Raw genomic sequence first — 19,891 nt, 5'->3', positions numbered from 1 at the left:
AAGTTATATATAATTTTGAATAATGTATTGTACATGTATCTATAAAAAAAAGATATAAAATTGGGTCATGATAATTGAACAGACATAACTTGTATGCTAGATATCTATGAGTGGTTATGAGAGCAACAGGCACAGTTACCTATTGTCTTCATCTAGTAAGTTGTTTAAAGCTACCCTTGTTGTTGTATGGTTTCATTTTTTGTCTGTTTTATTGCTACATTTAGCTGAAATATATGAAATGATTTAAAAAACTTTATTTTTAACTCATATTATTCTAAACCACTTATAAAATTTAATTTTGAGTGTTCCAAATTTCTATTGTTGTACAAATACTTATTATCATCTGTGTATACCTTTTGAAAATATTGATCTAAATTTGATGGAAATCTTACTTATATGAAATTAAGTAGATAGCAAACAATCATTCAGATTTTCAACTTGTTCATATATAGTTATTTAAACTTTAAAAGTTTTATTTTTTTATTTGTGAATTTAAACACCCTAGCAATGAAGTTTTGGTTAAAAAAATCAAGTTTGAAGACAGTCTTCTGATATTTTAGTAGAAAAGGAATACATATCGTATGATTACTTAACATTCTGAGAGGCAGGAATTGGTTAAATTCCCAGTTGTTTGAATTGGTGCTGTACAATTCACTTTCTTTTTTTTGTCAGCTATACTTTGATTGTGCTTCTACAGATTTTGTATCTCCTGCAGTAAATGTCAAAAAATGTAAGATAATGGGATGCTTAGGCCAGCAAAATGGGGTCTGTGACGGTGGCATGACTGTCTGTCCATCCTTCCATCTGTCCCTCCCATCAAATTCTGACACATTTTTGCAGAAACTGCAAATTTCAGTGTCCATAAATTTAGTTTTAGACTTCATATGAGCATGTTATAATCATGATACGTTTTCATATTCATCACTCATCAACTTCCTGTTTACCAAATTCTTATATATTTTTCACATTATGACCATGTATGAAATTTTCATCCTAATTTTTTAAAGAATAATGTATGAGAACGCCAGGAAATTTGGTATCAGACATTTTGTTAGCATGCTGTTCCATTAGATGCATTTTGACATCCATTGTAAATTGATCATGAGTTTGAACTTTTGAAGATGGACAGAATAGTAAAAATTGACATTGATCGTATTTATAGGTCATTGATTAACCTGTAAACACTTCAGTCTATAATCACTAGGACACATGTTTACTTTAATACCCCATATACTATAGACTCACTAAGAGAAGCTGTGTTTATTGGAACTTTCTCCAAAATGGTCATGATTTAAATATTGACCATTGAAAGAAAAGTTGTGTTTGAAATGGTTTTTAAAAGTACAGTGGATTGTTTGGCCGGAATACATTGGGACAAGTTCAATATTTACTGTATTTTATCTACACAGTTACAAAAAAAATAAAGATATACAAAGGAGGGGTTATAAAATAGTTGCATGTTGAGTAAGTACATGCAACACCTTGGCCAAAAGAAATAATACAAAAAAAAAAACAACAGTCCAAAAAACACTACTCATAAAACTATAGAACCAAATGACAAACAGGCTGAACTCTGTTGCTCTGGAAAGGTCAGTAGTTTCTGCTCCATTAGGTGCACCTTTTGTATTGGTCAGGGCAAATATGTTGTATCACTGATAATTCAGGGTAAGGTTGCATTGTGAAATTGTAAGGTTCAGGGTAAGGTTGCATTGTGAAATTGTAAGGTTCAGGGTAAGGTTGCATTGTGAAATTGTAAGGTTCAGGGTAAGGTTGTATTGTGGCTACAACAAATGGAACACATCTCACCAGGATATTCATTAATTGTCAACCACAAAGATGTACACATACTTTTTAAGGGATGACTTCATCCTTATCTTTACAACTCTTTTGATCAGTATGTAATTTCCTTATAAAAAGTGACTTTCTATCGAGGTTATCCTCATAGGGAAGGAATAACCAATATACAGTGATTAATTTAGGATTTTGAGTTTGACATTAGTTTTTAAAGATTTTCGTGAATTGTTTATCAGACCTTGGCCAGAAGTTAACTATATATGATTGCTTTTAAGATTTAAATGAAATAAAAGAATTTGAATAAAAAAATGCAATTCATCATACAATTTTATCGGGCCATTAATATTCTACTATTTGCTGGATCTCATATGGGTGCCCCATGAGAAAGATACATTGAAATTATTTAAAATATCTGGGGAGTAAGTTTGGTAAGGGCCATTTTTGGTCCAGAATGTTAAGTCCAACATTTTTACATTTTAGATAAAACATGTTTAAAGTTGATGAATAGACTTGCAAGAAAATGAAATAGAACTGTTTTTGGTCCATATCTTGAACTTCTTATGAAGCGTTGATATTTCATTGGAAATTCTCATGTTTTTAATTGACTTTTAGTGCAAATTCAAACTTTGTGCTTTTTGTGACATCATGAAAAGAATGCTAATACATGTAGGTTAATTTTCAACAAAAAAGCCATTTCCTGTCTAGTCTTTGTATTAGCTATGATAGATTGTGATATTGGTCAATAAATCTAAATGCATGATTTTAGCTAGAAATAGGGATCATATAATTAACTCCTTATGTAACCTTAACCTACTCCTTTGTGATGATGATTCCCATATGATTCATGAATGCTTTCAGAAAAAAAATATATTACGTTAACAACTGAATTATCCAATGGAAAGATGAAGTATTATGTATGCCTTTTTTGAACACACACATTCAGTGACGTTGTAGTGGATTAAATTTAATATTAGGGCAATAATTCTGAATGGAAACACACTTTGATGAAATTAGTGTTTTCAGTTGTGAATTTTAGTATATAAACCTTTAACACACATTAAAAATGTTTATTTGTCTTTCTCTAATGTTGATAACTTCTCATATTTGTGATGTCTTGTTGAGAGTGAAAGTATTAATCTTTACATTATACATGTATTCTGAAATTGATTACATAGAATCATCCAGAAAATTATTCATTAAAACCATCCAAAATATAATTCAAACCTTTAAATTATTTACTTGAATATAATGATAGGGATCAAAGCAGGCTATTACAGTAAGCTTTCAGAACTACAACAGATATTTTAACTGTAAAAAAAAGAAAAGATGCAAAAATATAGATGATAAGAGCATTATAGCATATTATACTTGAGTGGGTACAAATTAGGTTAAGTTTGCTTATCTGCTAGTATGACCATACAATCATTATAACATTTGTATATAACCTAGACAATAGTTACTACAGACCAATCAAATAAAGAGACAGGTAGCAAAAAGATGACTGAAAACCCTGTTTTACCAATTTGTGTTAATAAATTATTAAATATAGAAGTCAAGAGTTCTCTTAAAAAACCAGAAACTGAACATTTGTGTCTGAACTTCACACAATCTATTGTTCAACTGTTTACATTTGTCAAAATATCTAATATTTGAAGTTCTTTGATGTTTCTCTGCAATGATCTTTCTAATTTTTATGCCAAATTAAGAGTTTTGACCCCAATTTCACAGTTCACTGAACATAGAAAATGATGGTGGAGTGGGGCATCCTTGTACTATGGACACATTCTTGTTTATAATTATAACTGTAAATGAATTCTGCTGATTAAAAGTCGTTCTTATTTCACACTATGATTTTTATTTGAGCTTGAATTCTGAATGTATTTATAGATTTTTAAGTATATTTAGAATCACTTATATTACATCTGCCTAAGAAATGTTTTTATAGATTTTTAAGTTTATTTAGAATCACTTACATTAAATCTGCCTAAGAAATGTTTTTATAGATTTTAAAATTTATATAGAATTACTTACATTAAATCTGCCTAAGAAATGTTTTTACTAACATTGATTCTTTGTTTCAGATTACAGATTCAAAAAAGATGAAATATTCAAACGAATGAAAGCAGCCACTTTTGTTCAGTTGGTAAGTAGTATGGATGTTTTTATTTAAACACTTTTTCAAGTACAATTCTCAAAAACAGAGGAAAAACTTGTATCGTAACTCAGAAATTCATTCATGATTCGACTTGAATTAGCCAATTTTTATACAACTGCAAAAAATTTTTGTGGTCGTATATTGGTATCATATCGTCGTCGTCGTCCGAAGACACTTGGTTTCCGGACAATAACTTTAGTATTAGTAAATAGAAATCTATGAAATTTAAACACAAGATTTTTAACCACAAAAGGAATGTTGGGATTGATTTTGGGGGTTATGGTCCTAACAGTTCAGGAATTAGCTGCCAAAAAAAGGGCCCAAATAAGCATTTTTCTAGTTTTCAGCAAATAACTTGTGGAACGGTGTATGGATCTCTCTGAAATTGTACAACAAGTTTCCATACCACAAAGGGATGGTTAGGATTGGCTTTGGGGGGTAATGGCTCAAACCGTTTAGGAATTAGGGGCAAAAAAGGGGGAATAAACAAGGGTTTCCTTGTTAATGGACAATCACTTTTAAGTACAATGTTAAATTTGGATTACCTCCCTTACACTGCTTTAAAATTATGTATAAAGAAATTTTGTATTGTCTTGAGGTGATTAGCTGTCAAGTTACTAATAAAAATGCTGATTAAAGATATATTATTTTTAGACATGATCATGTATGTCATGTATGTCATTTTCTATTTTAAGACTTTTATGATGTATTTAAATTGGTAATTATGGTTGCAAACTCCATTGGAAATTTGAATTGAGATAATGACCATATCTAAAGGGAAAGATTTTTTTTTTTGGAAAAAGGGTAGGGGAGATGAAAAAAAAATTGGGGGGGGGGGGGGGGGGGGGGGTAAAAAAGAAATTATGGGGGGGGGACAATTTTTTTTTTCTCATTACAGATTTCAGAAATTAAATTGAAAATTTCTTCAAATATATTTTTTTTTTTTTGCAAAAAATAATGGGTGGGGTGAAAAAAATTTGTTTGCCAAAAAAAAAATGGGGTGAAATTCTTTTTTTTTTTTTTGGGGGGGGGGGGGGGGGAATTCGCAACAGCATAGTGAATTGCACAAAAGCAAAAAATTGAATATAAATTCAAATCACATAACCAATTCTAAGTTCTTTGACAGTTTTTCTGTGTCAAACATTTAATTTCAATCCAAATTCAGACCTGTATCAAGCACGAATATTGTGTCCATTTTTGCCTCAACTGTTCAGGGTTGAACCTCTGCGGTCGTATCCAGCTGTGCTCGACAAAGAAATTTATTTAAACTCAAAATCGAAGTAGCATGATCAATTCCAAATGAATTTAAAATTAAGTCATTAAAATAAACATTGCAGTTTTAAACTTGCATCCACAATTATTTATTCTGAAATGTTTTTACAAAAACATGTACGAAATTTCAATCAGTTCATGCAGCCAAACTGTTGATACTGTGGATTCATTATTATTCGTTGGATACCAATTTTCGTTGATTTCGTGGTTACAGATGAACCACAAATTTAAATGTTCAACGAAGTACAAATTATCTATAGGCTTGTATATGTAAAACCACGAAATTAAATATCCACGAAAATACAAAGTTTCCTCAATCCATGAAAATTGGTATCCATGAAAATTAATGAATACACAGTATAGGTTCATTTAAGTTGTGACATCCTGTATGGATTTGACAGTAACAAAAAATGACGGTCTTTCAAGTCTTCAACAACTTACCAAAATTGTGTTAAAAAAATATTCAGTATCCTTGTTTGAGACCACAATTTACAAGAACTATAACGCTCTAATGGGTTTACATATTGCAAGTAAGAAAACTTGTCAAATAAAAGATTACCCAGACAGCATGAACTCTCTAGACTAAAGGAGTCCTATAGTAATGAGTGAAAAGCCCTTTAGATTTTTATTTTGGTAAATTTTGCTTCATTTCTTACTTTTCATGCTAAAAGTATATTTATTAAGGAATAATTTAATTTTGGATGTAACACGTCCTCTGATTGGCTGAAAGTGTTTTGTCTATCAGCTCATAGACATAATTATGTCATGTGACCGCGACGTCATCAACATTTTTATTTTCAGGTTACTAAGGTATGGGAATATCAAAGAGACACATGTAATAGTTCTATGAGTAAGTACTTACATCAATCTATTTATGTAGTAAAGAATTTATATAACTAAGAATTAAGAAAAAAAAGCTTTTCTTTCACAATAACAATATATTTTAGTTTAAGCTTTTTATCATAACAAAACAGTTCATTTAAATTTTGACTGTTGTGCAAATTTTTTTTTAATTTGTTGGTTTACAGATCTTCTGACCAAATATTCAAGATTTTCAGAAAAAAACAAAAATCAAAGTTTTAAGCTTTTTTATTCAAGGTACATGAAATATAAATATCTTCAAAGTAGCATTTGCTTTCAAATATTGTGTTATTTGATGCATAAACAGAAATAATGACACATCTCTTTCTGGGAATAATACACAAATCTATCGGTTATCTATTGGTCCCAGTTACACATCAACCACTTTGTGTTCTAAAAATGAAAATCTACAAATAGAAAATAGCAGCTGATTTGGCAATATTAATAGACCTGTCCAAATGAAAAAAAAGACAGTTATAAGTTAAGTTACAGAAGATGACAAAACAATTGAAAATTTTTCATGGATTGTATGAAAAAAGTTTGTCCATTTTAGATATCATATAAAAAAAAAGTACAAAACCAATATCCTTGATCCAATATACTGGATATACTGTCTTTCTATTTCATGTATTTTTTCTATGAAAATGGCATTTGTTAGTTGTTGAAATAGCTGATCCTCACTACAATAATAGAGTTTATTTCTAAACCAGCCTGAGTTAAGACAATAGCAAAAATAAGATTTGAATAAAATATACATTGAGGTAAAAAAAAAAAACTTAATTTTGTAATATTTTTGTTTTGCAGACAATGGAAACTTATCAACACGACCTGATACAGCTGATATGGAGATTCAGAGAATACAAGGAGGACAAAGAATCAGCCCTGCTCCATCATTAGCTCTCACTGAGGGAGATTATGGTGAACCTGATAGATCTGGAAAAAGATCTACATTACAGGGGTTAGTTTTTCCTTCCAAAACATGTTTTAAATCAGTATGGAAGATTGTTATGTCAACATTTTCCTACAAATAAATTTTTTTAACTTTAATCATCAAAAATTTATAAAAAAGAGAAGAAAACTAAATGACTAGATCGATAAATTCATCGATCACAGTAAATTTTATGGCATACAAAATGTTGATTAAAAAATTATTTGATAAACAATACTTATCACTGCAAGTATTTGTTGATAACATCTATGGAATTGTTCAAAGAAGTATATCAAATTCAATAGATTTACCTAAAAGTCAACATTATTGATTTGATTGTAGAGTTGTTAGGGTGTTGGGGATATATAGAAGGAAAAATTGTTACAATATATTTTATAAAACATTAAAAATCCTAATTAAGCAGACTGCAAATATTTGTTGATAACAACTATGGGATTGTTGCAAAAAGTTTATCATGATACAATAAATTAGCCTAAATCCAATGTTATTGATTTGATTGTAGAGTTGTAAGAGGTGTTGGAGAGATAGATATAGACAAACCACCACCACCAGCTCCTAAACCAGACTTATTAGATGATGGTTGTCCATATTTGCTGTTAGATATCCGGGTGAAAGATGATTATGATCAGTTTCATATGATCTCAGGTAAAGGGAGATAATCATACATTCATTGTACTGATCATGTGATATAGTATTATCCTACAGAGGGATTCATTCATCTTCTGATTTGTTGTTTCCAATTTGTTGTAATGCCAACCGTTTTCTGTTGCATGTGATATATTCTGATCTGTCCGTCTGTTTGTTTATTCATTTGTCCTTCTGTTCAACTTTTGTATCCACAATTGCAACTGAACTGCTTGACAGAAATTTTGGAGTCTTCCATAGAATTTTACTCATGTAATGTATGTTTGCATCTTCCATTTTATTTCTCCATCTAAATAATTTTGGGCATGACATGGATTTGTTATATCCCCACTCTACACTACTCATTTTTATTTGCTTCTACTCTTAACCCAAGATTAGAATTTGATGATAACTTTCTCAGAATCTTCACAATCTTTTTAGTTTTTTTTATCCTAATTATTTTTGTGGATTTCCTTAGCAATTAATGGACTTTGAAGGAGGGGTATGCTACCCATTTTGTATCTGCAACTCCTCACCTCATTTATTAAAACTTTATTAGAATCATCACCACTTAATGCAATTTTGCACCTCCTATTTTGTTTTTGGATCCAAATTGATTTTAGGTGTTTCTTTTTAATGCCATTTTGCACCTCAAATTTTGATTTTTGATCCGAATTAATTTTAAGTGTTTCTATGAAAAACAGTGGCTAAGTCATTGCTTTATGGGGAAGGGAGGGGTATATTTTTAAAGATTTGCTAGCAGTACTTCCAAGTTTTTATATGTCTGAAGTTAAAGAGGTATAATTTAACAATGTAGGTATGAGACTAATGATTTGTCAAGTCTGTGTTTTGGTATATATGTAAATTGATAAAATCACTTTAAATATATGTCACCTGTGCTATAGAATACATGTAATTTCTTATGTATCATATGATCTTTTTTGCAGCCAAGAGTTATCCAACAGCCTACTTGTCGAGGGCCACAAATTTTGAAACAAAAGACATGCTGGCATATGTATCCTTTTGTCTTTAATATAGATACTAATTAATTGTATTGGTATCCATGGTTATCATATGAGATCAATATTAACCATGGCAGAAGACAATGTTGTGAAGTTTTTCATATTACATGATTACGCTGAAACAAAGTGAATAAATGTATTAAGATCTATTCCACACTAAAATTGACACTTTGTCAAAAAAAAAGAAGGAAAATGTTGAACTTTAAAACAATTCATCGACCAGTGAGAAGAAACCAAGTGGGCAATTAAAAAATTACATGTAAAAAAAGGGCAGTCAACATCATGGTGGTAAGATCAACAAAAACACTACACAGAAAACAAAAGATTTAGCAAAAAATTTAAAAAATCAGAAACTTTGGGGTCCTGATAGGACAACAAGTTGCTGCTGGTGTTGCTCATGAAAATTAAAAATCTGTTAAGTTATTATGATACGATTATGGATATTACAAATAGAATACATCTGTTGTAATTAGTGACACAACTGTTTCCAGAATGGTCAAGTCATTCTGGTAACGATTAAACTTTTAAGATGACTCCAACTCATTTCTTGATAATTTTATAGTATGTTAATTGTCTCTTTAAGATGTATTCCTTAACCTCTAACAGAAAAATGTTCCAGGAAAAATAATTTTAGTTTGTGATGAAGATGAAAGATTAGCGCCTAATGCAGCTACAACTCTAGTCCAAAGGGGATATGATAACTTGTTTTTGTTATCAGGGGGTAAGATTCAACTCTAGTCCAAAAGGGATATGATAACTTGTTTTTGTTATCAGGGGGTAAGATTCAACTCTAGTCCAAAGGGGATATGATAACTTGTTTTTGTTATCAGGGGGTAAGATTCAACTCTAGTCCAAAGGGGATATGATAACTTGTTTTTGTTATCAGGGGGTAAGATTCAACTCTAGTCCAAAAGGGATATGATAACTTGTTTTTGTTATCAGGGGGTAAGATTCAACTCTAGTCCAAAGGGGATATGATAACTTGTTTTTGTTATCAGGGGGTAAGATTCAACTCTAGTCCAAAAGGGATATGATAACTTGTTTTTGTTATCAGGGGGTAAGATTCAACTCTAGTCCAAAGGGGATATGATAGCTTGTTTTTGTTATCAGGGGGTAAGCTATAACTCTAGTCCAAAAGGGATATGATAACTTGTTTTTGTTATCAGGGGGTAAGCTATAACTCTTGTCCAAAGGGGATATGATAGCTTGTTTTTGTTATCAGGGGGTAAGCTATAACTCTAGTCCAAAAGGGATATGATAGCTTGTTTTTGTTATCAGGGAGTAAGCTATAACTCTAGTCCAAAGGGGATATGATAACTTGTTTTTGTTATCAGGGATTAAGCTACCACTCTTCTCCAAAGGGGATATGATAACTTGGTTTTTGTTATCAGGGGGGTAAGCTTCAACTCTTCTCCATAGTGGATATGATAACTTGTTTTTGTTATCAGGGAGTAACCTACCACTCCAAAGGGGATATGATAACTTGGTTTTTGTTATCAGGGTGGTAAGCTTCAACTCTTCTCCATAGTGGATATGATAGCTTGTTTTTGTTATCAGGGGGTAAGCTATAACTCTAGTTCAAAAGGGATATGATAACTTGTTTTTGTTATCAGGGATTAAGCTACCACTCTTCTCCAAAGGGGATATGATAACTTGGTTTTTGTTATCAGGGAGTAAGCTACAACTCTTCTCCAAAGGGGATTATGATAACTTGTTTTTGTTATCAGGGAGTAAGCTACCACTCTTCTCCAAAGGGGATATGATTATTTGTTTTTTGTTATCAGGGGGGTAAGCTTCAACTCTTCTCCATAGTGGATATGATAACTTGTTTTTGTTATCAGGTGGTAAGCTACCACTCTTCTCCAAAGGGGATATGATAACTTGTTTTTGTTATCAGGGGGGTAAGCTACAACTCTAGTCCAAAAGGGATATGATCACTTGTTTTTGTTATCAGGGGTAAGCTACAACTTTTTGTTATAATGATAATACCCTTCTTTTTCTTTCACTATAGAGTGCATAATATTTACCTTATGTCTGCCGTTGAAACAGTTTTGAAAAAATAAACTTTTTGTGATTAAAAAACTCCATTTGTATCATGTGTGACCTTGTTCTTCAAAGCATAAATTACATTCTTAAATGCTGCCCATACCTCAAGTTATATTAACTTTAAAAATATTGAAAGTAAAAATTTAATCATTTCATTGAAATATGTATTTGTTAATTTTTAGGAATGAGGATAGCCTACAAAACATTTCCAGAAGGTCTTTTTACTGGTACACCTAATCAAAATGTGACAGAAGCAGCCAAGCCACCAAAAGAAATCATTCCAGCCTCACAGAAAGATTTTGACCAACATGATATAGATCGATTAAATATGTACTTAGATAATGCCTTACAAGATAGAAGCACAGGAAGTAAGTTTTATTTGTCAGGGGAGATAATCACTGAGACAGCTATTTTTTCCTTGTACCAGTTAAGTGTGTGTAAGATTATCATGTAATATTGTTATTTAAGAGTTGTCATTGCAATATTTGAGGCTGTATTTTGATGTTTGATGGCTAATAAGTCCATGATACCTAATTTATAACTTCGGTTCTCTCTTTGGTACTACATACGAATTTGTCTATAAATATGAAAATACAGATGTAGTGGTCTAATTGTAGAATGATATTATTGTATAAAAATGTTATGTTTGGATATAAATGTGGGTACAGTTTATAAGGCAGGTTGTAGAACACTATATATGATGATATATCTTGAACTTGTGTTCTGTGTTATTTTAGATGTGCTTTCATTGATGGTTTGGTCAGCTTTCCTCTTTCTAATTCCTTTCTTGATTTTATGTTCCAAATATGTTGCAGTGACTTTATATTTAAAATGGATCTGCTGTGGAAAGTCTCAGATCTGTAACTAGATGAGAAAATCTAAATCTGTGAGCCTTAGTTCTTTTCTCACAGCTCATTGAACAGCTTTTCTATTTTTTAAATTTTCTGGAAAATTACATAATTTGATTAATTGTAAGAGTGTGATTACTTGTATTTTTATTTCAGGACATAATAGTAGGATGATGAATACAAGTAATTTCTCATTCATTGCTCTTTGATTGATATTTTTATGAGCTCTGTTTGTTTTGACCTGTTTGTGTTCTATTGTTTAGATCATATTCATGGCCTAACCATTTAATTTGATAATCTACAGTGCAGGTTTGCAGTGAAAGGGATCTAAAGAAAAACTAGGAATACTGTCCTTTTTAGGAAGGTTAGCAGTTTCTGCTATTGAAACTAGTTCAATGTATCACTTGTTATAATGCCCTTGACATTAGGATATCTAGTGATAAGTCCCATTTGGTCATTAGTTATGAACTAGTATAAAAGAATAAGATTTTGACTGACAATTGGACATATTTGCAGTCATCTGTGACATGGATATTCCTTAATGTGTATCAAAGTTTAGATGGTGTCTGTAGAACTATCCAAAAGATGACTTCAGATTTCCAAGCACAGGGTATAAAGTGTAGTTGAAAAAAAATTCCTGTCTTCAGTTAACTTTCTATAATTTGAATATAAATTCAAGTTATTGAATTAATATAGAACATAATTCCAGCATGTGTACAGTGAAAAGTATACGAAGAAAGGTTTTATCTGTATGTGAAACTTTCTAAAGAGAATTTGAAAGGGAGCATTATTTGGTTTGATTTTTTTTGCTGTTTTTAAATTGATTAAGTATTAATAAATTAATACAGCAATTTTGTTTTAGGCAAGAACAGTAAGTCAAAAGTTTGGTGGATTATAATTGTTATTGTGATGGATTGTAGTTTAATCTTTAACATGATTTAAAATTGATAGATTAGTTCTTAGTGTATTAATCAGGATTATGTAGGTTAATCATGTCAACATATTTTTTGAACTAAAGCATGTATTTTCATATTACCTTTGATCCTATTATTCGAACTATTAAATAGAGAAAGCTAATGTTATCTAAATATAGGTTGTTCTGAATATGCATGAAATATTTGCAACTTGAAGATAAACAACCAATCACTCTAAAAATGGGTTAATCTGAATTTTCCTTGTGAAATATTTTGCATGTAATATTAATACAACTACTACAAGACAGTTTTGAATTAGGCATGCATGGTTAGGCCTCAAGAACTAATTATATGGTTCTTAGATATAACTTGTTTTAGGTTTTTTTATTATGTAATGCTTTTAAATGGTTATAGTTTAACAGTGAGCGTATGGAAACCATTTCAAATAAACTTTAAAGACCGAAGTGTTTAGATACTAAGATAACCTTTCATTGACTGTGTACATTCTAAAGCTCCAGCTTCAATATTCTGCTTACTACATATGTTTTGATTGTTTATTCATTCTATATTTCCTATTGGATTTTTTAAAAAAGTTTTTAGTTTTTCTCAGAAACAAACAACAAAGCAATATATATCTGAATATCAGAATCCTGATAAGAAAATTGTACCACATAATTCTGTAAAAATGGTACAGTCTTTTTACTAAATAAATATACCACTGCTAATTTCCATGTACAAAGTTAATTGATTTTTACTTTTCCTTACAAATCAGAAATAGAAGAAATATTTGTTTACTGTTTTTTTTTGCTTTTTTTTTATCAGGTCGTTTGTCCAATGCCAGTACCATGGCCAGCAGTAGTAGAATGGGTAAAAGCTCCGGTATGGGTACACCTAAAAGTTATATGTCAGGGTCAGTGGCATCACACAGAGCACCATTTAAATGATATCACATCCATGTGTGTCTGAGAATGAATGGGTACGTAATGTCAGAGATATTGCCATCAATATACTTATTTATGTTGTCAGAAAAAACTGCCATGGTCAGTGTTTCTATATTTTTAAGTACTACCCTTGACCGTCCATCCTTCAGTCTTTCCTTCTTTCTGTCTTTCTGTCCTTCCGTCCTTTTGTCTTTCTGTCCTTCTGTCTTTCTGTCTGTCCCATATACGTTTGAAAAGCATTCTTCTTTTATTGAAAAAAGGTTTGTTTAATGAAAAAAAAAAATGATAGCTGAACATCTTTTGTTACAAAGAGCAGGAGGAAAGATTTTGTAAATAATGATAATATTCATACATATCAAGAGACAACAGAGAAAAATATTGATCTAAAAAAAAAGGCCTCAATGGTATTTCCTACCAAAAAATTTTTATATTAAGACCCTGACTTTGCAATGCTCCTTTTAGGTAGATGTGGACTATATATTAAAACCAATAGAATTTTTCCATATTTTCCCGAAATATAGTCTAAATAGTGCTTTTTTTTAGCTCACCTGACCTCATTGTCACAGTTCATTGCTCAATGTTAAGTTTTTGCGTTTTGGTCTGTTTTTGTCTCGCCTTGACGGAGTCAAAAAGCAAGACATAGGTATGCTGTTGTCGGCGGCGGTGGCGTCAACAATGTATTAGTTTGTGATTAGGTCTAGTTTAAGGTGAATCACTAGTGGTTTGTCAATGATATTTGGTATGCAGTTGTATTAGCACTGGCACATCTCATTTCCATGGAAATTATTTGGGCCTGGTCCCTCATGGTCATGGTCTATTGAATTTGAAACTTTTGCTTAGTTTACATGTATTAGTATGTGATTAGGTCAGTTTATGGGGAACCACTAGTGGTAAGTAAATGATATTTGGTATGCAGTTGTATAAGCATTGGCATATCACATTTCCATAGAGATTATTTGGCTCGGTCCTCTCAGTCATGGTCTATTGACTTTAAAACTTTTGCTTAGATTACATGTATTAGTTTGTGATTAGGTCAGTTCAAGGGGAACCACTAGTGGTAAGTCAATGATATTTGGTATGCAGTTGTATAAGCATTTGCATATCTCATTTCCAAGGAGAATATTTTGTCCCACCCCCTCAGTCATGGTCTATTGACTTTGAAACTTTTGCTTAGTTTACAAGTATTAGTTTGTGATTAGATCAGTTTAAGATGAACCGCTAATGTTAAGTCAATGATATTTGGTATGCAAATTTATTGGCATTTGCAAGTCTCGTTTCCATGGAGATTATATAGCCCCACCCCTTCATTATGGTTCATTGACTTTGAAACTTTTACATAGTTTACAAGACAATGTTTGTGTTTAGGTTTGTTGAAAGGGAACGACTTATGATAAGTCTATGGTATTTGGTATGCAGTTGTATTAGCATTGGCACATCTCATTTCCATGGAGATTGTTTTGCCATGTACCTTTAGTCATGGTTCATTGACTTTGAATATTTGCATAACTTACATGTTAAAGTATTGCTATTTTAATTTCAACATTTGCATTATCAAAAGTACAACAAGGCAAGACATATCTCTGTGTTAACAGTTAATTGTCTTAATAGAGTTATTCCCCTTTTATGATGATTTAAAAAGTTGCCATTGTTGAAGATGCAGGTGAGTGACACAGGCTCTTTAGAGCCTCTAGTTTTTTATGCGTTCGTATATTGGTATGACGTTGGCATCGTCGTCGTCGTCCGAAGACATTGGTTTTCGCACAATGACTTTAGTTTAAGTGAATGGATCTCTATGAAATTTTACCATAAGGTTCAATACCACAAAAGGAAGGTTGGGATTGATTTTGGGAGTTATGGTACCAATAGTTAAGGAATTCGGGGCCAAAAATAAGCATTTTTCTAGTTTCCAGACAATAACTTGTGGAAAAGTGTATGGATCTCTCTGAAATTATACCACAAGTTTTCATACCACAAAGGGATGGTTAGGATTTGCTTTGGGGGGTTTTGGCTCAAACCTTTTAGGAATTGAAGGCAAAAAAGGGGGAAAATCAAGGGTGTCCTGATTAATGGACAAATACAAAGTACAAAACATTATTTAAAGCAGTGTAAGGGAGGTATTTCAAATACATCATTTGAATTACCTCCCTTACACTGCTTTTAAATTATGTTTAAAGAAATGCATATTTATAAAGGAAGACCAATAAAATGTTGCATCTTTTTTTTTACAAAAAAATCCATATGAAAGATTTGACACCATATTTTAAATTCTATTATAAAATAGATTAAGTTAGCACTATGGTAAATTTAAATGGGTAATTATGGCTGCAAACTCCATTGGAAATTTGAATTGAGATTATGACCATATCTTGAGGGAAAGAAATGGGGGGGGGGGGGGGGGTAAATTTTTTCTCATTTAATTTTTCAGAAATTAAAAAGAAAATTTCTTCAAATATTATTTTTTTTTGCAAAAATAAATGGTGTGGGGGTGGGGGTTAATACACAACAGCATAGTGTATTGCACAAAAGCAAAAAAAAAGGGGGGGGGGGGGTAAATTTTTTATTTTATTTTTGTGGGGGGAGGGGGGGGAGGGTCAATTCGCAACAGCAAAGTGTAAACTAGAGTTTGTGCAAAATTGTTAGATATTGTATGGACTATACATGGAAACAAGCACTTATGTGAACAGAAAGAAAACTTAAGGATAGAACTTTAACATAAGATTTGAGAAGAAAGCTCTTACTATGTTCTTTCAGAAAACAACTAGAAAAATTGGGGTCACTGTATTTGTTTTCTTGCTACATAAAGAAACTTGTTAATTTACTGTACATTCCTGTGTAAAACTAAATAATCTATTCTTCACGAGTTTACTTGTCAGAAAGTGAAAGTGAAAATTTGTTCTTGCTTAATAAATTTCTACGTTGCCATTACAGATACACAATCATTTTATTAGGGCCCAGCTGAATGGCGGACACCCTATAGTGATCAGTCTGTCCGTCCGTAACAAATTGTGTCTGCTGTATATCTAGAGAACCATTATGATTTCAAAGTTTATACTTGACATGTATATTAACCAACACCAGAGGGTGTGTCATAATGTATGTACAACTTCCTAGGTCAAAGGTCAAGGTCAAAAACTTCGGTTTTAGTTGACAACCCCATGTCCTATGGTAAAGATCGTGTCCGCTATTACTACAGCGGGGCCCACAGAGATTGCTCCCATCTCAATGATATCTAGTTGACTTCAGATTTTCATTTCTCCGAAATACTACTGAAAAATTTCCCTAGTGTAAGCTGCCATGTCCATAACAAGTCTTTGATAGATTCTGATTCAGTGCTTAATATTGCATTAAAATACAGAATATGGACATATTTTATACCCACAAAAACCTCTCCAAATAAAACCAGTGACTGAACATGAGAGAACTTGAAGCAGAATCATTCAATTTAAAGGCATTTAATTTTTCTCAGGTTTCCCCAAATTTTGATTACAAATTTAAATATCCCTTAAATTTTGGGGGTTACTTAGATTTATTTATTGTGGACTTCCAAATTTATTTTACCAGGGCCCACATGGCCCCTTGAAAAACATGAGGTTCAAACCCTGCATTGTATGCAAGCTTGTTAGTGTTTATGGCAGACCTTTGATTGTTTTTATTTAATTTATTGACAACCTATTTAGTGACAAGGTGATTTAGAGCTTGACATTTTGACACCTATATAATATTTAACAGTATGTTTACCTCTAGCTGCAATTTGGTTGCTGTCTCATTGACGTATATCACACATGGTTGTTGTCTCATTGATGTATACCACACATGGTTGCTGTCGCATTGACGTATACCACACATGGTTGCTGTCTCATTGACGTATACCACACATGGTTGCTGTCTCATTGACGTATACCACACATGGTTGTTGTCTCATTGACGTATACCACACATGGTTGCTGTCTCATTGACGTATACCACACATGGTTGCTGTTACATTGACGTATAACACACATGGTTGCTGTCGTATTGATCATACCACACATGGTTGCTGTCGCATTGACGTATACCATACATGGTTGCTGTTGCATTGACGTATACCACACATGGTTGCTGTCTCATTGACGTATACCACACATGGTTGCTGTCTCATTGATGTATACCACACATGGTTGCTGTCTCATTGACGTATACCGCACATTGTTGATGTCACATTGACAAATACCGCACATGGTTGCTGTCGCATTGACCTGTACCATACATGGTTACTGTCTCATTGATCATACCACACATGGTTACTGTCTCATTGATCATACCACACATGGTTGCTGTCGCATTGACGTATACCATACATGGTTGCTGTTGCATTGACGTATACCACACATGGTTGCTGTCTCATTGACGTATACCACACATGGTTGCTGTCCCATTGATGTATACCACACATGGTTGCTGTCACATTGACCTGTACCGCACATGGTTGCTGTCTCATTGACGTATATCACACATGGTTACTGTCTCATTGATCACACCACACATGGTTACTGTCTCATTGATCATACCTCACATGGTTGCTGTCTCATTGATGTATACCACACATGGTTGCTGTTGCATTGATGTATACCACACATGGTTGCTGTCACATTGACCTGTTCCACACATGGTTGCTGTCGCATTGACGTGTACCACACATGGTTGCTGTCTCATTGACGTATACCACACATGGTTGCTGTCTCATTTACATGTACCACACATGGTTGCAGTCTCATTGACATGTACCACACATGGTTGCAGTCTCATTGACGTGTACCACACATGGTTGCTGTCTCATTGATGTGTACCACACATGGTTGCTGTCTTATTGGCGTGTACCACACATGGTTGCTGTCTCATTGACATGTACCACACAGGATTGCTGTCTCATTGACGTGTACCACACATCTCCCTTTAGTCATTTTTCTTTACAAGATTTTGAATTTACATTAGAAATAAAGCAAAATGGTAACTGATGGTTAATGTTAAGAATTATTTTTGCCAATTTCTGAAAATTGTTTTATCTATTTGTAGGTTGAATGAAGAGAGAATTGGAATCCAAAGTGTTCACAGAAAAAACTCTGCAGTATTTATTGTTTTCAGGTTTTAACTTGAACCAACTCGTTTTCAAATTCTTGCATTTTGCAAGAACGATCCCATATTTTATTGTGTCTTCAATGAAGGAAATTGTCACCATTTCAACAGTTTTTGACTTTTTTGTATATTTCTTATTTTTGGTTTGAAAATGAATGTTTTTATGTATGTTTGTAGAACATAAAAAAACAAAAACCTCAAAAAGGTTACTACTGTTCTTCAGTGAGTTTTAAATACTGCAGCTAGCACAGATTTATATATATACTTGTGTCAATTTTGGCATTCTAAATATTTATTCCGTCCATAAAAGTGCTTTAACTTAATTTGTATATCTTGTCAGCCATAAAATGGTCATCTATGAATAATATACTTTGTAAATAAATATGTGTATACATGTACAGATCCTAAAACACAAGAAAATAATATGGTTTTGATATGAACACATATTTTATCATTAATACTAAAATTTAATATTAGATCTGAGTGTTTGTACACAACATATGAAATTTTAAGATCATTGTTATTTTAGTGATATATTTGTTTGAATTGGTTTTTCATTGAATTTTTTATGAAGGAAATATTTGGAAATAATTTCTTTTCAGTAAAAAGAAATTTTGATATTAACTCAAATAAGTGTAAATCACTTTGCAATTTCAGAGTTGATATTAACAAGGGTGAGGGGAATATTTTTGAACTTTCATAATTTGTAATTACTTTAAATAAAAGAATTCTATTTATTAATTTTATACATATAATAAAGCATGTAACATACTTGATACATTTATCTATAAGTACATTATAATTAAGCCATGACCAAACCATATTTGTCTAATAAAATCTAGACTGTCAGTCATTTATAAGCCATGAATATATAACATTTGTCCTGGTGCAATCTTGGTTGTCATTATTAAGTTCTGAACATATCATATTTGTCCTGGTGTGATCTTGGTTGTCATTTATAAGTTCTAAACGTATCATACTTAGTTGTCCTGATGTGATCCTGGTTTTCATTAATAAGTTCTTGAACATATCATATTTGTTCTGATGTGATCTTGGTTATCATTGATAAGTTCTGAACATACCATACTTGTCCTGGTGTAATCTTGGTTGTCATTGATAAGTTCTGAACATACCATATTTTTCCTGGTGTGATCTTTGTTGTCATTAATAAGTTCTGAACATACCATTCTTGTCCTGGTGTAATCTTGGTTGTCATTAATTAGCCATAAACATACCATATTTGTCATGTTGTGCTCTTGGTTCTCATTAATAAGTTTTGAACATACCATTATTGTCTTGGTGTGATCTTGGTTGTCATTAGTAAGCCATTAACATACCGTATTTGTCAAGGTG

At 32.1% G+C, this 19,891-nt stretch overlaps 1 protein-coding gene across 3 annotated transcripts in view; it reads left to right on the top strand.

The window, feature by feature from the left end:
• LOC127733099 (centrosomal protein of 41 kDa B-like) overlaps positions 1-19,314 on the top strand; it is a 41,039-nt gene extending 21,725 nt beyond the window's left edge. For 2 of the 3 annotated variants that reach the window (XM_052242410.1, XM_052242497.1), the window contains 9 exons: positions 3,876-3,937; positions 6,023-6,071; positions 6,887-7,040; positions 7,534-7,676; positions 8,603-8,670; positions 9,284-9,398; positions 10,906-11,091; positions 13,308-13,461; positions 18,479-19,314. In XM_052242410.1, coding sequence (XP_052098370.1) covers positions 3,876-3,937; positions 6,023-6,071; positions 6,887-7,040; positions 7,534-7,676; positions 8,603-8,670; positions 9,284-9,398; positions 10,906-11,091; positions 13,308-13,429 — 899 coding nt within the window. In that variant the 3' untranslated portion in view covers positions 13,430-13,461; positions 18,479-19,314. Of the gene's footprint in view, positions 1-35; positions 156-3,875; positions 3,938-6,022; positions 6,072-6,886; positions 7,041-7,533; positions 7,677-8,602; positions 8,671-9,283; positions 9,399-10,905; positions 11,092-13,307; positions 13,462-18,478 lie in introns of those variants that run through there. The other variant, XM_052242534.1, reaches the window with a different exon arrangement.
• The last annotated feature ends 577 nt before the right edge of the window (positions 19,315-19,891 follow it).

This window comes from Mytilus californianus, unplaced genomic scaffold, assembly GCF_021869535.1.
Source record: "Mytilus californianus isolate M0D057914Y unplaced genomic scaffold, xbMytCali1.0.p SCAF_1, whole genome shotgun sequence".
Classification (NCBI taxonomy): domain Eukaryota; kingdom Metazoa; phylum Mollusca; class Bivalvia; order Mytilida; family Mytilidae; genus Mytilus; species Mytilus californianus.
The sequence above is the reverse complement of the archived record's forward strand: the minus strand, read 5'-3'. Positions and strand labels throughout refer to the sequence as shown.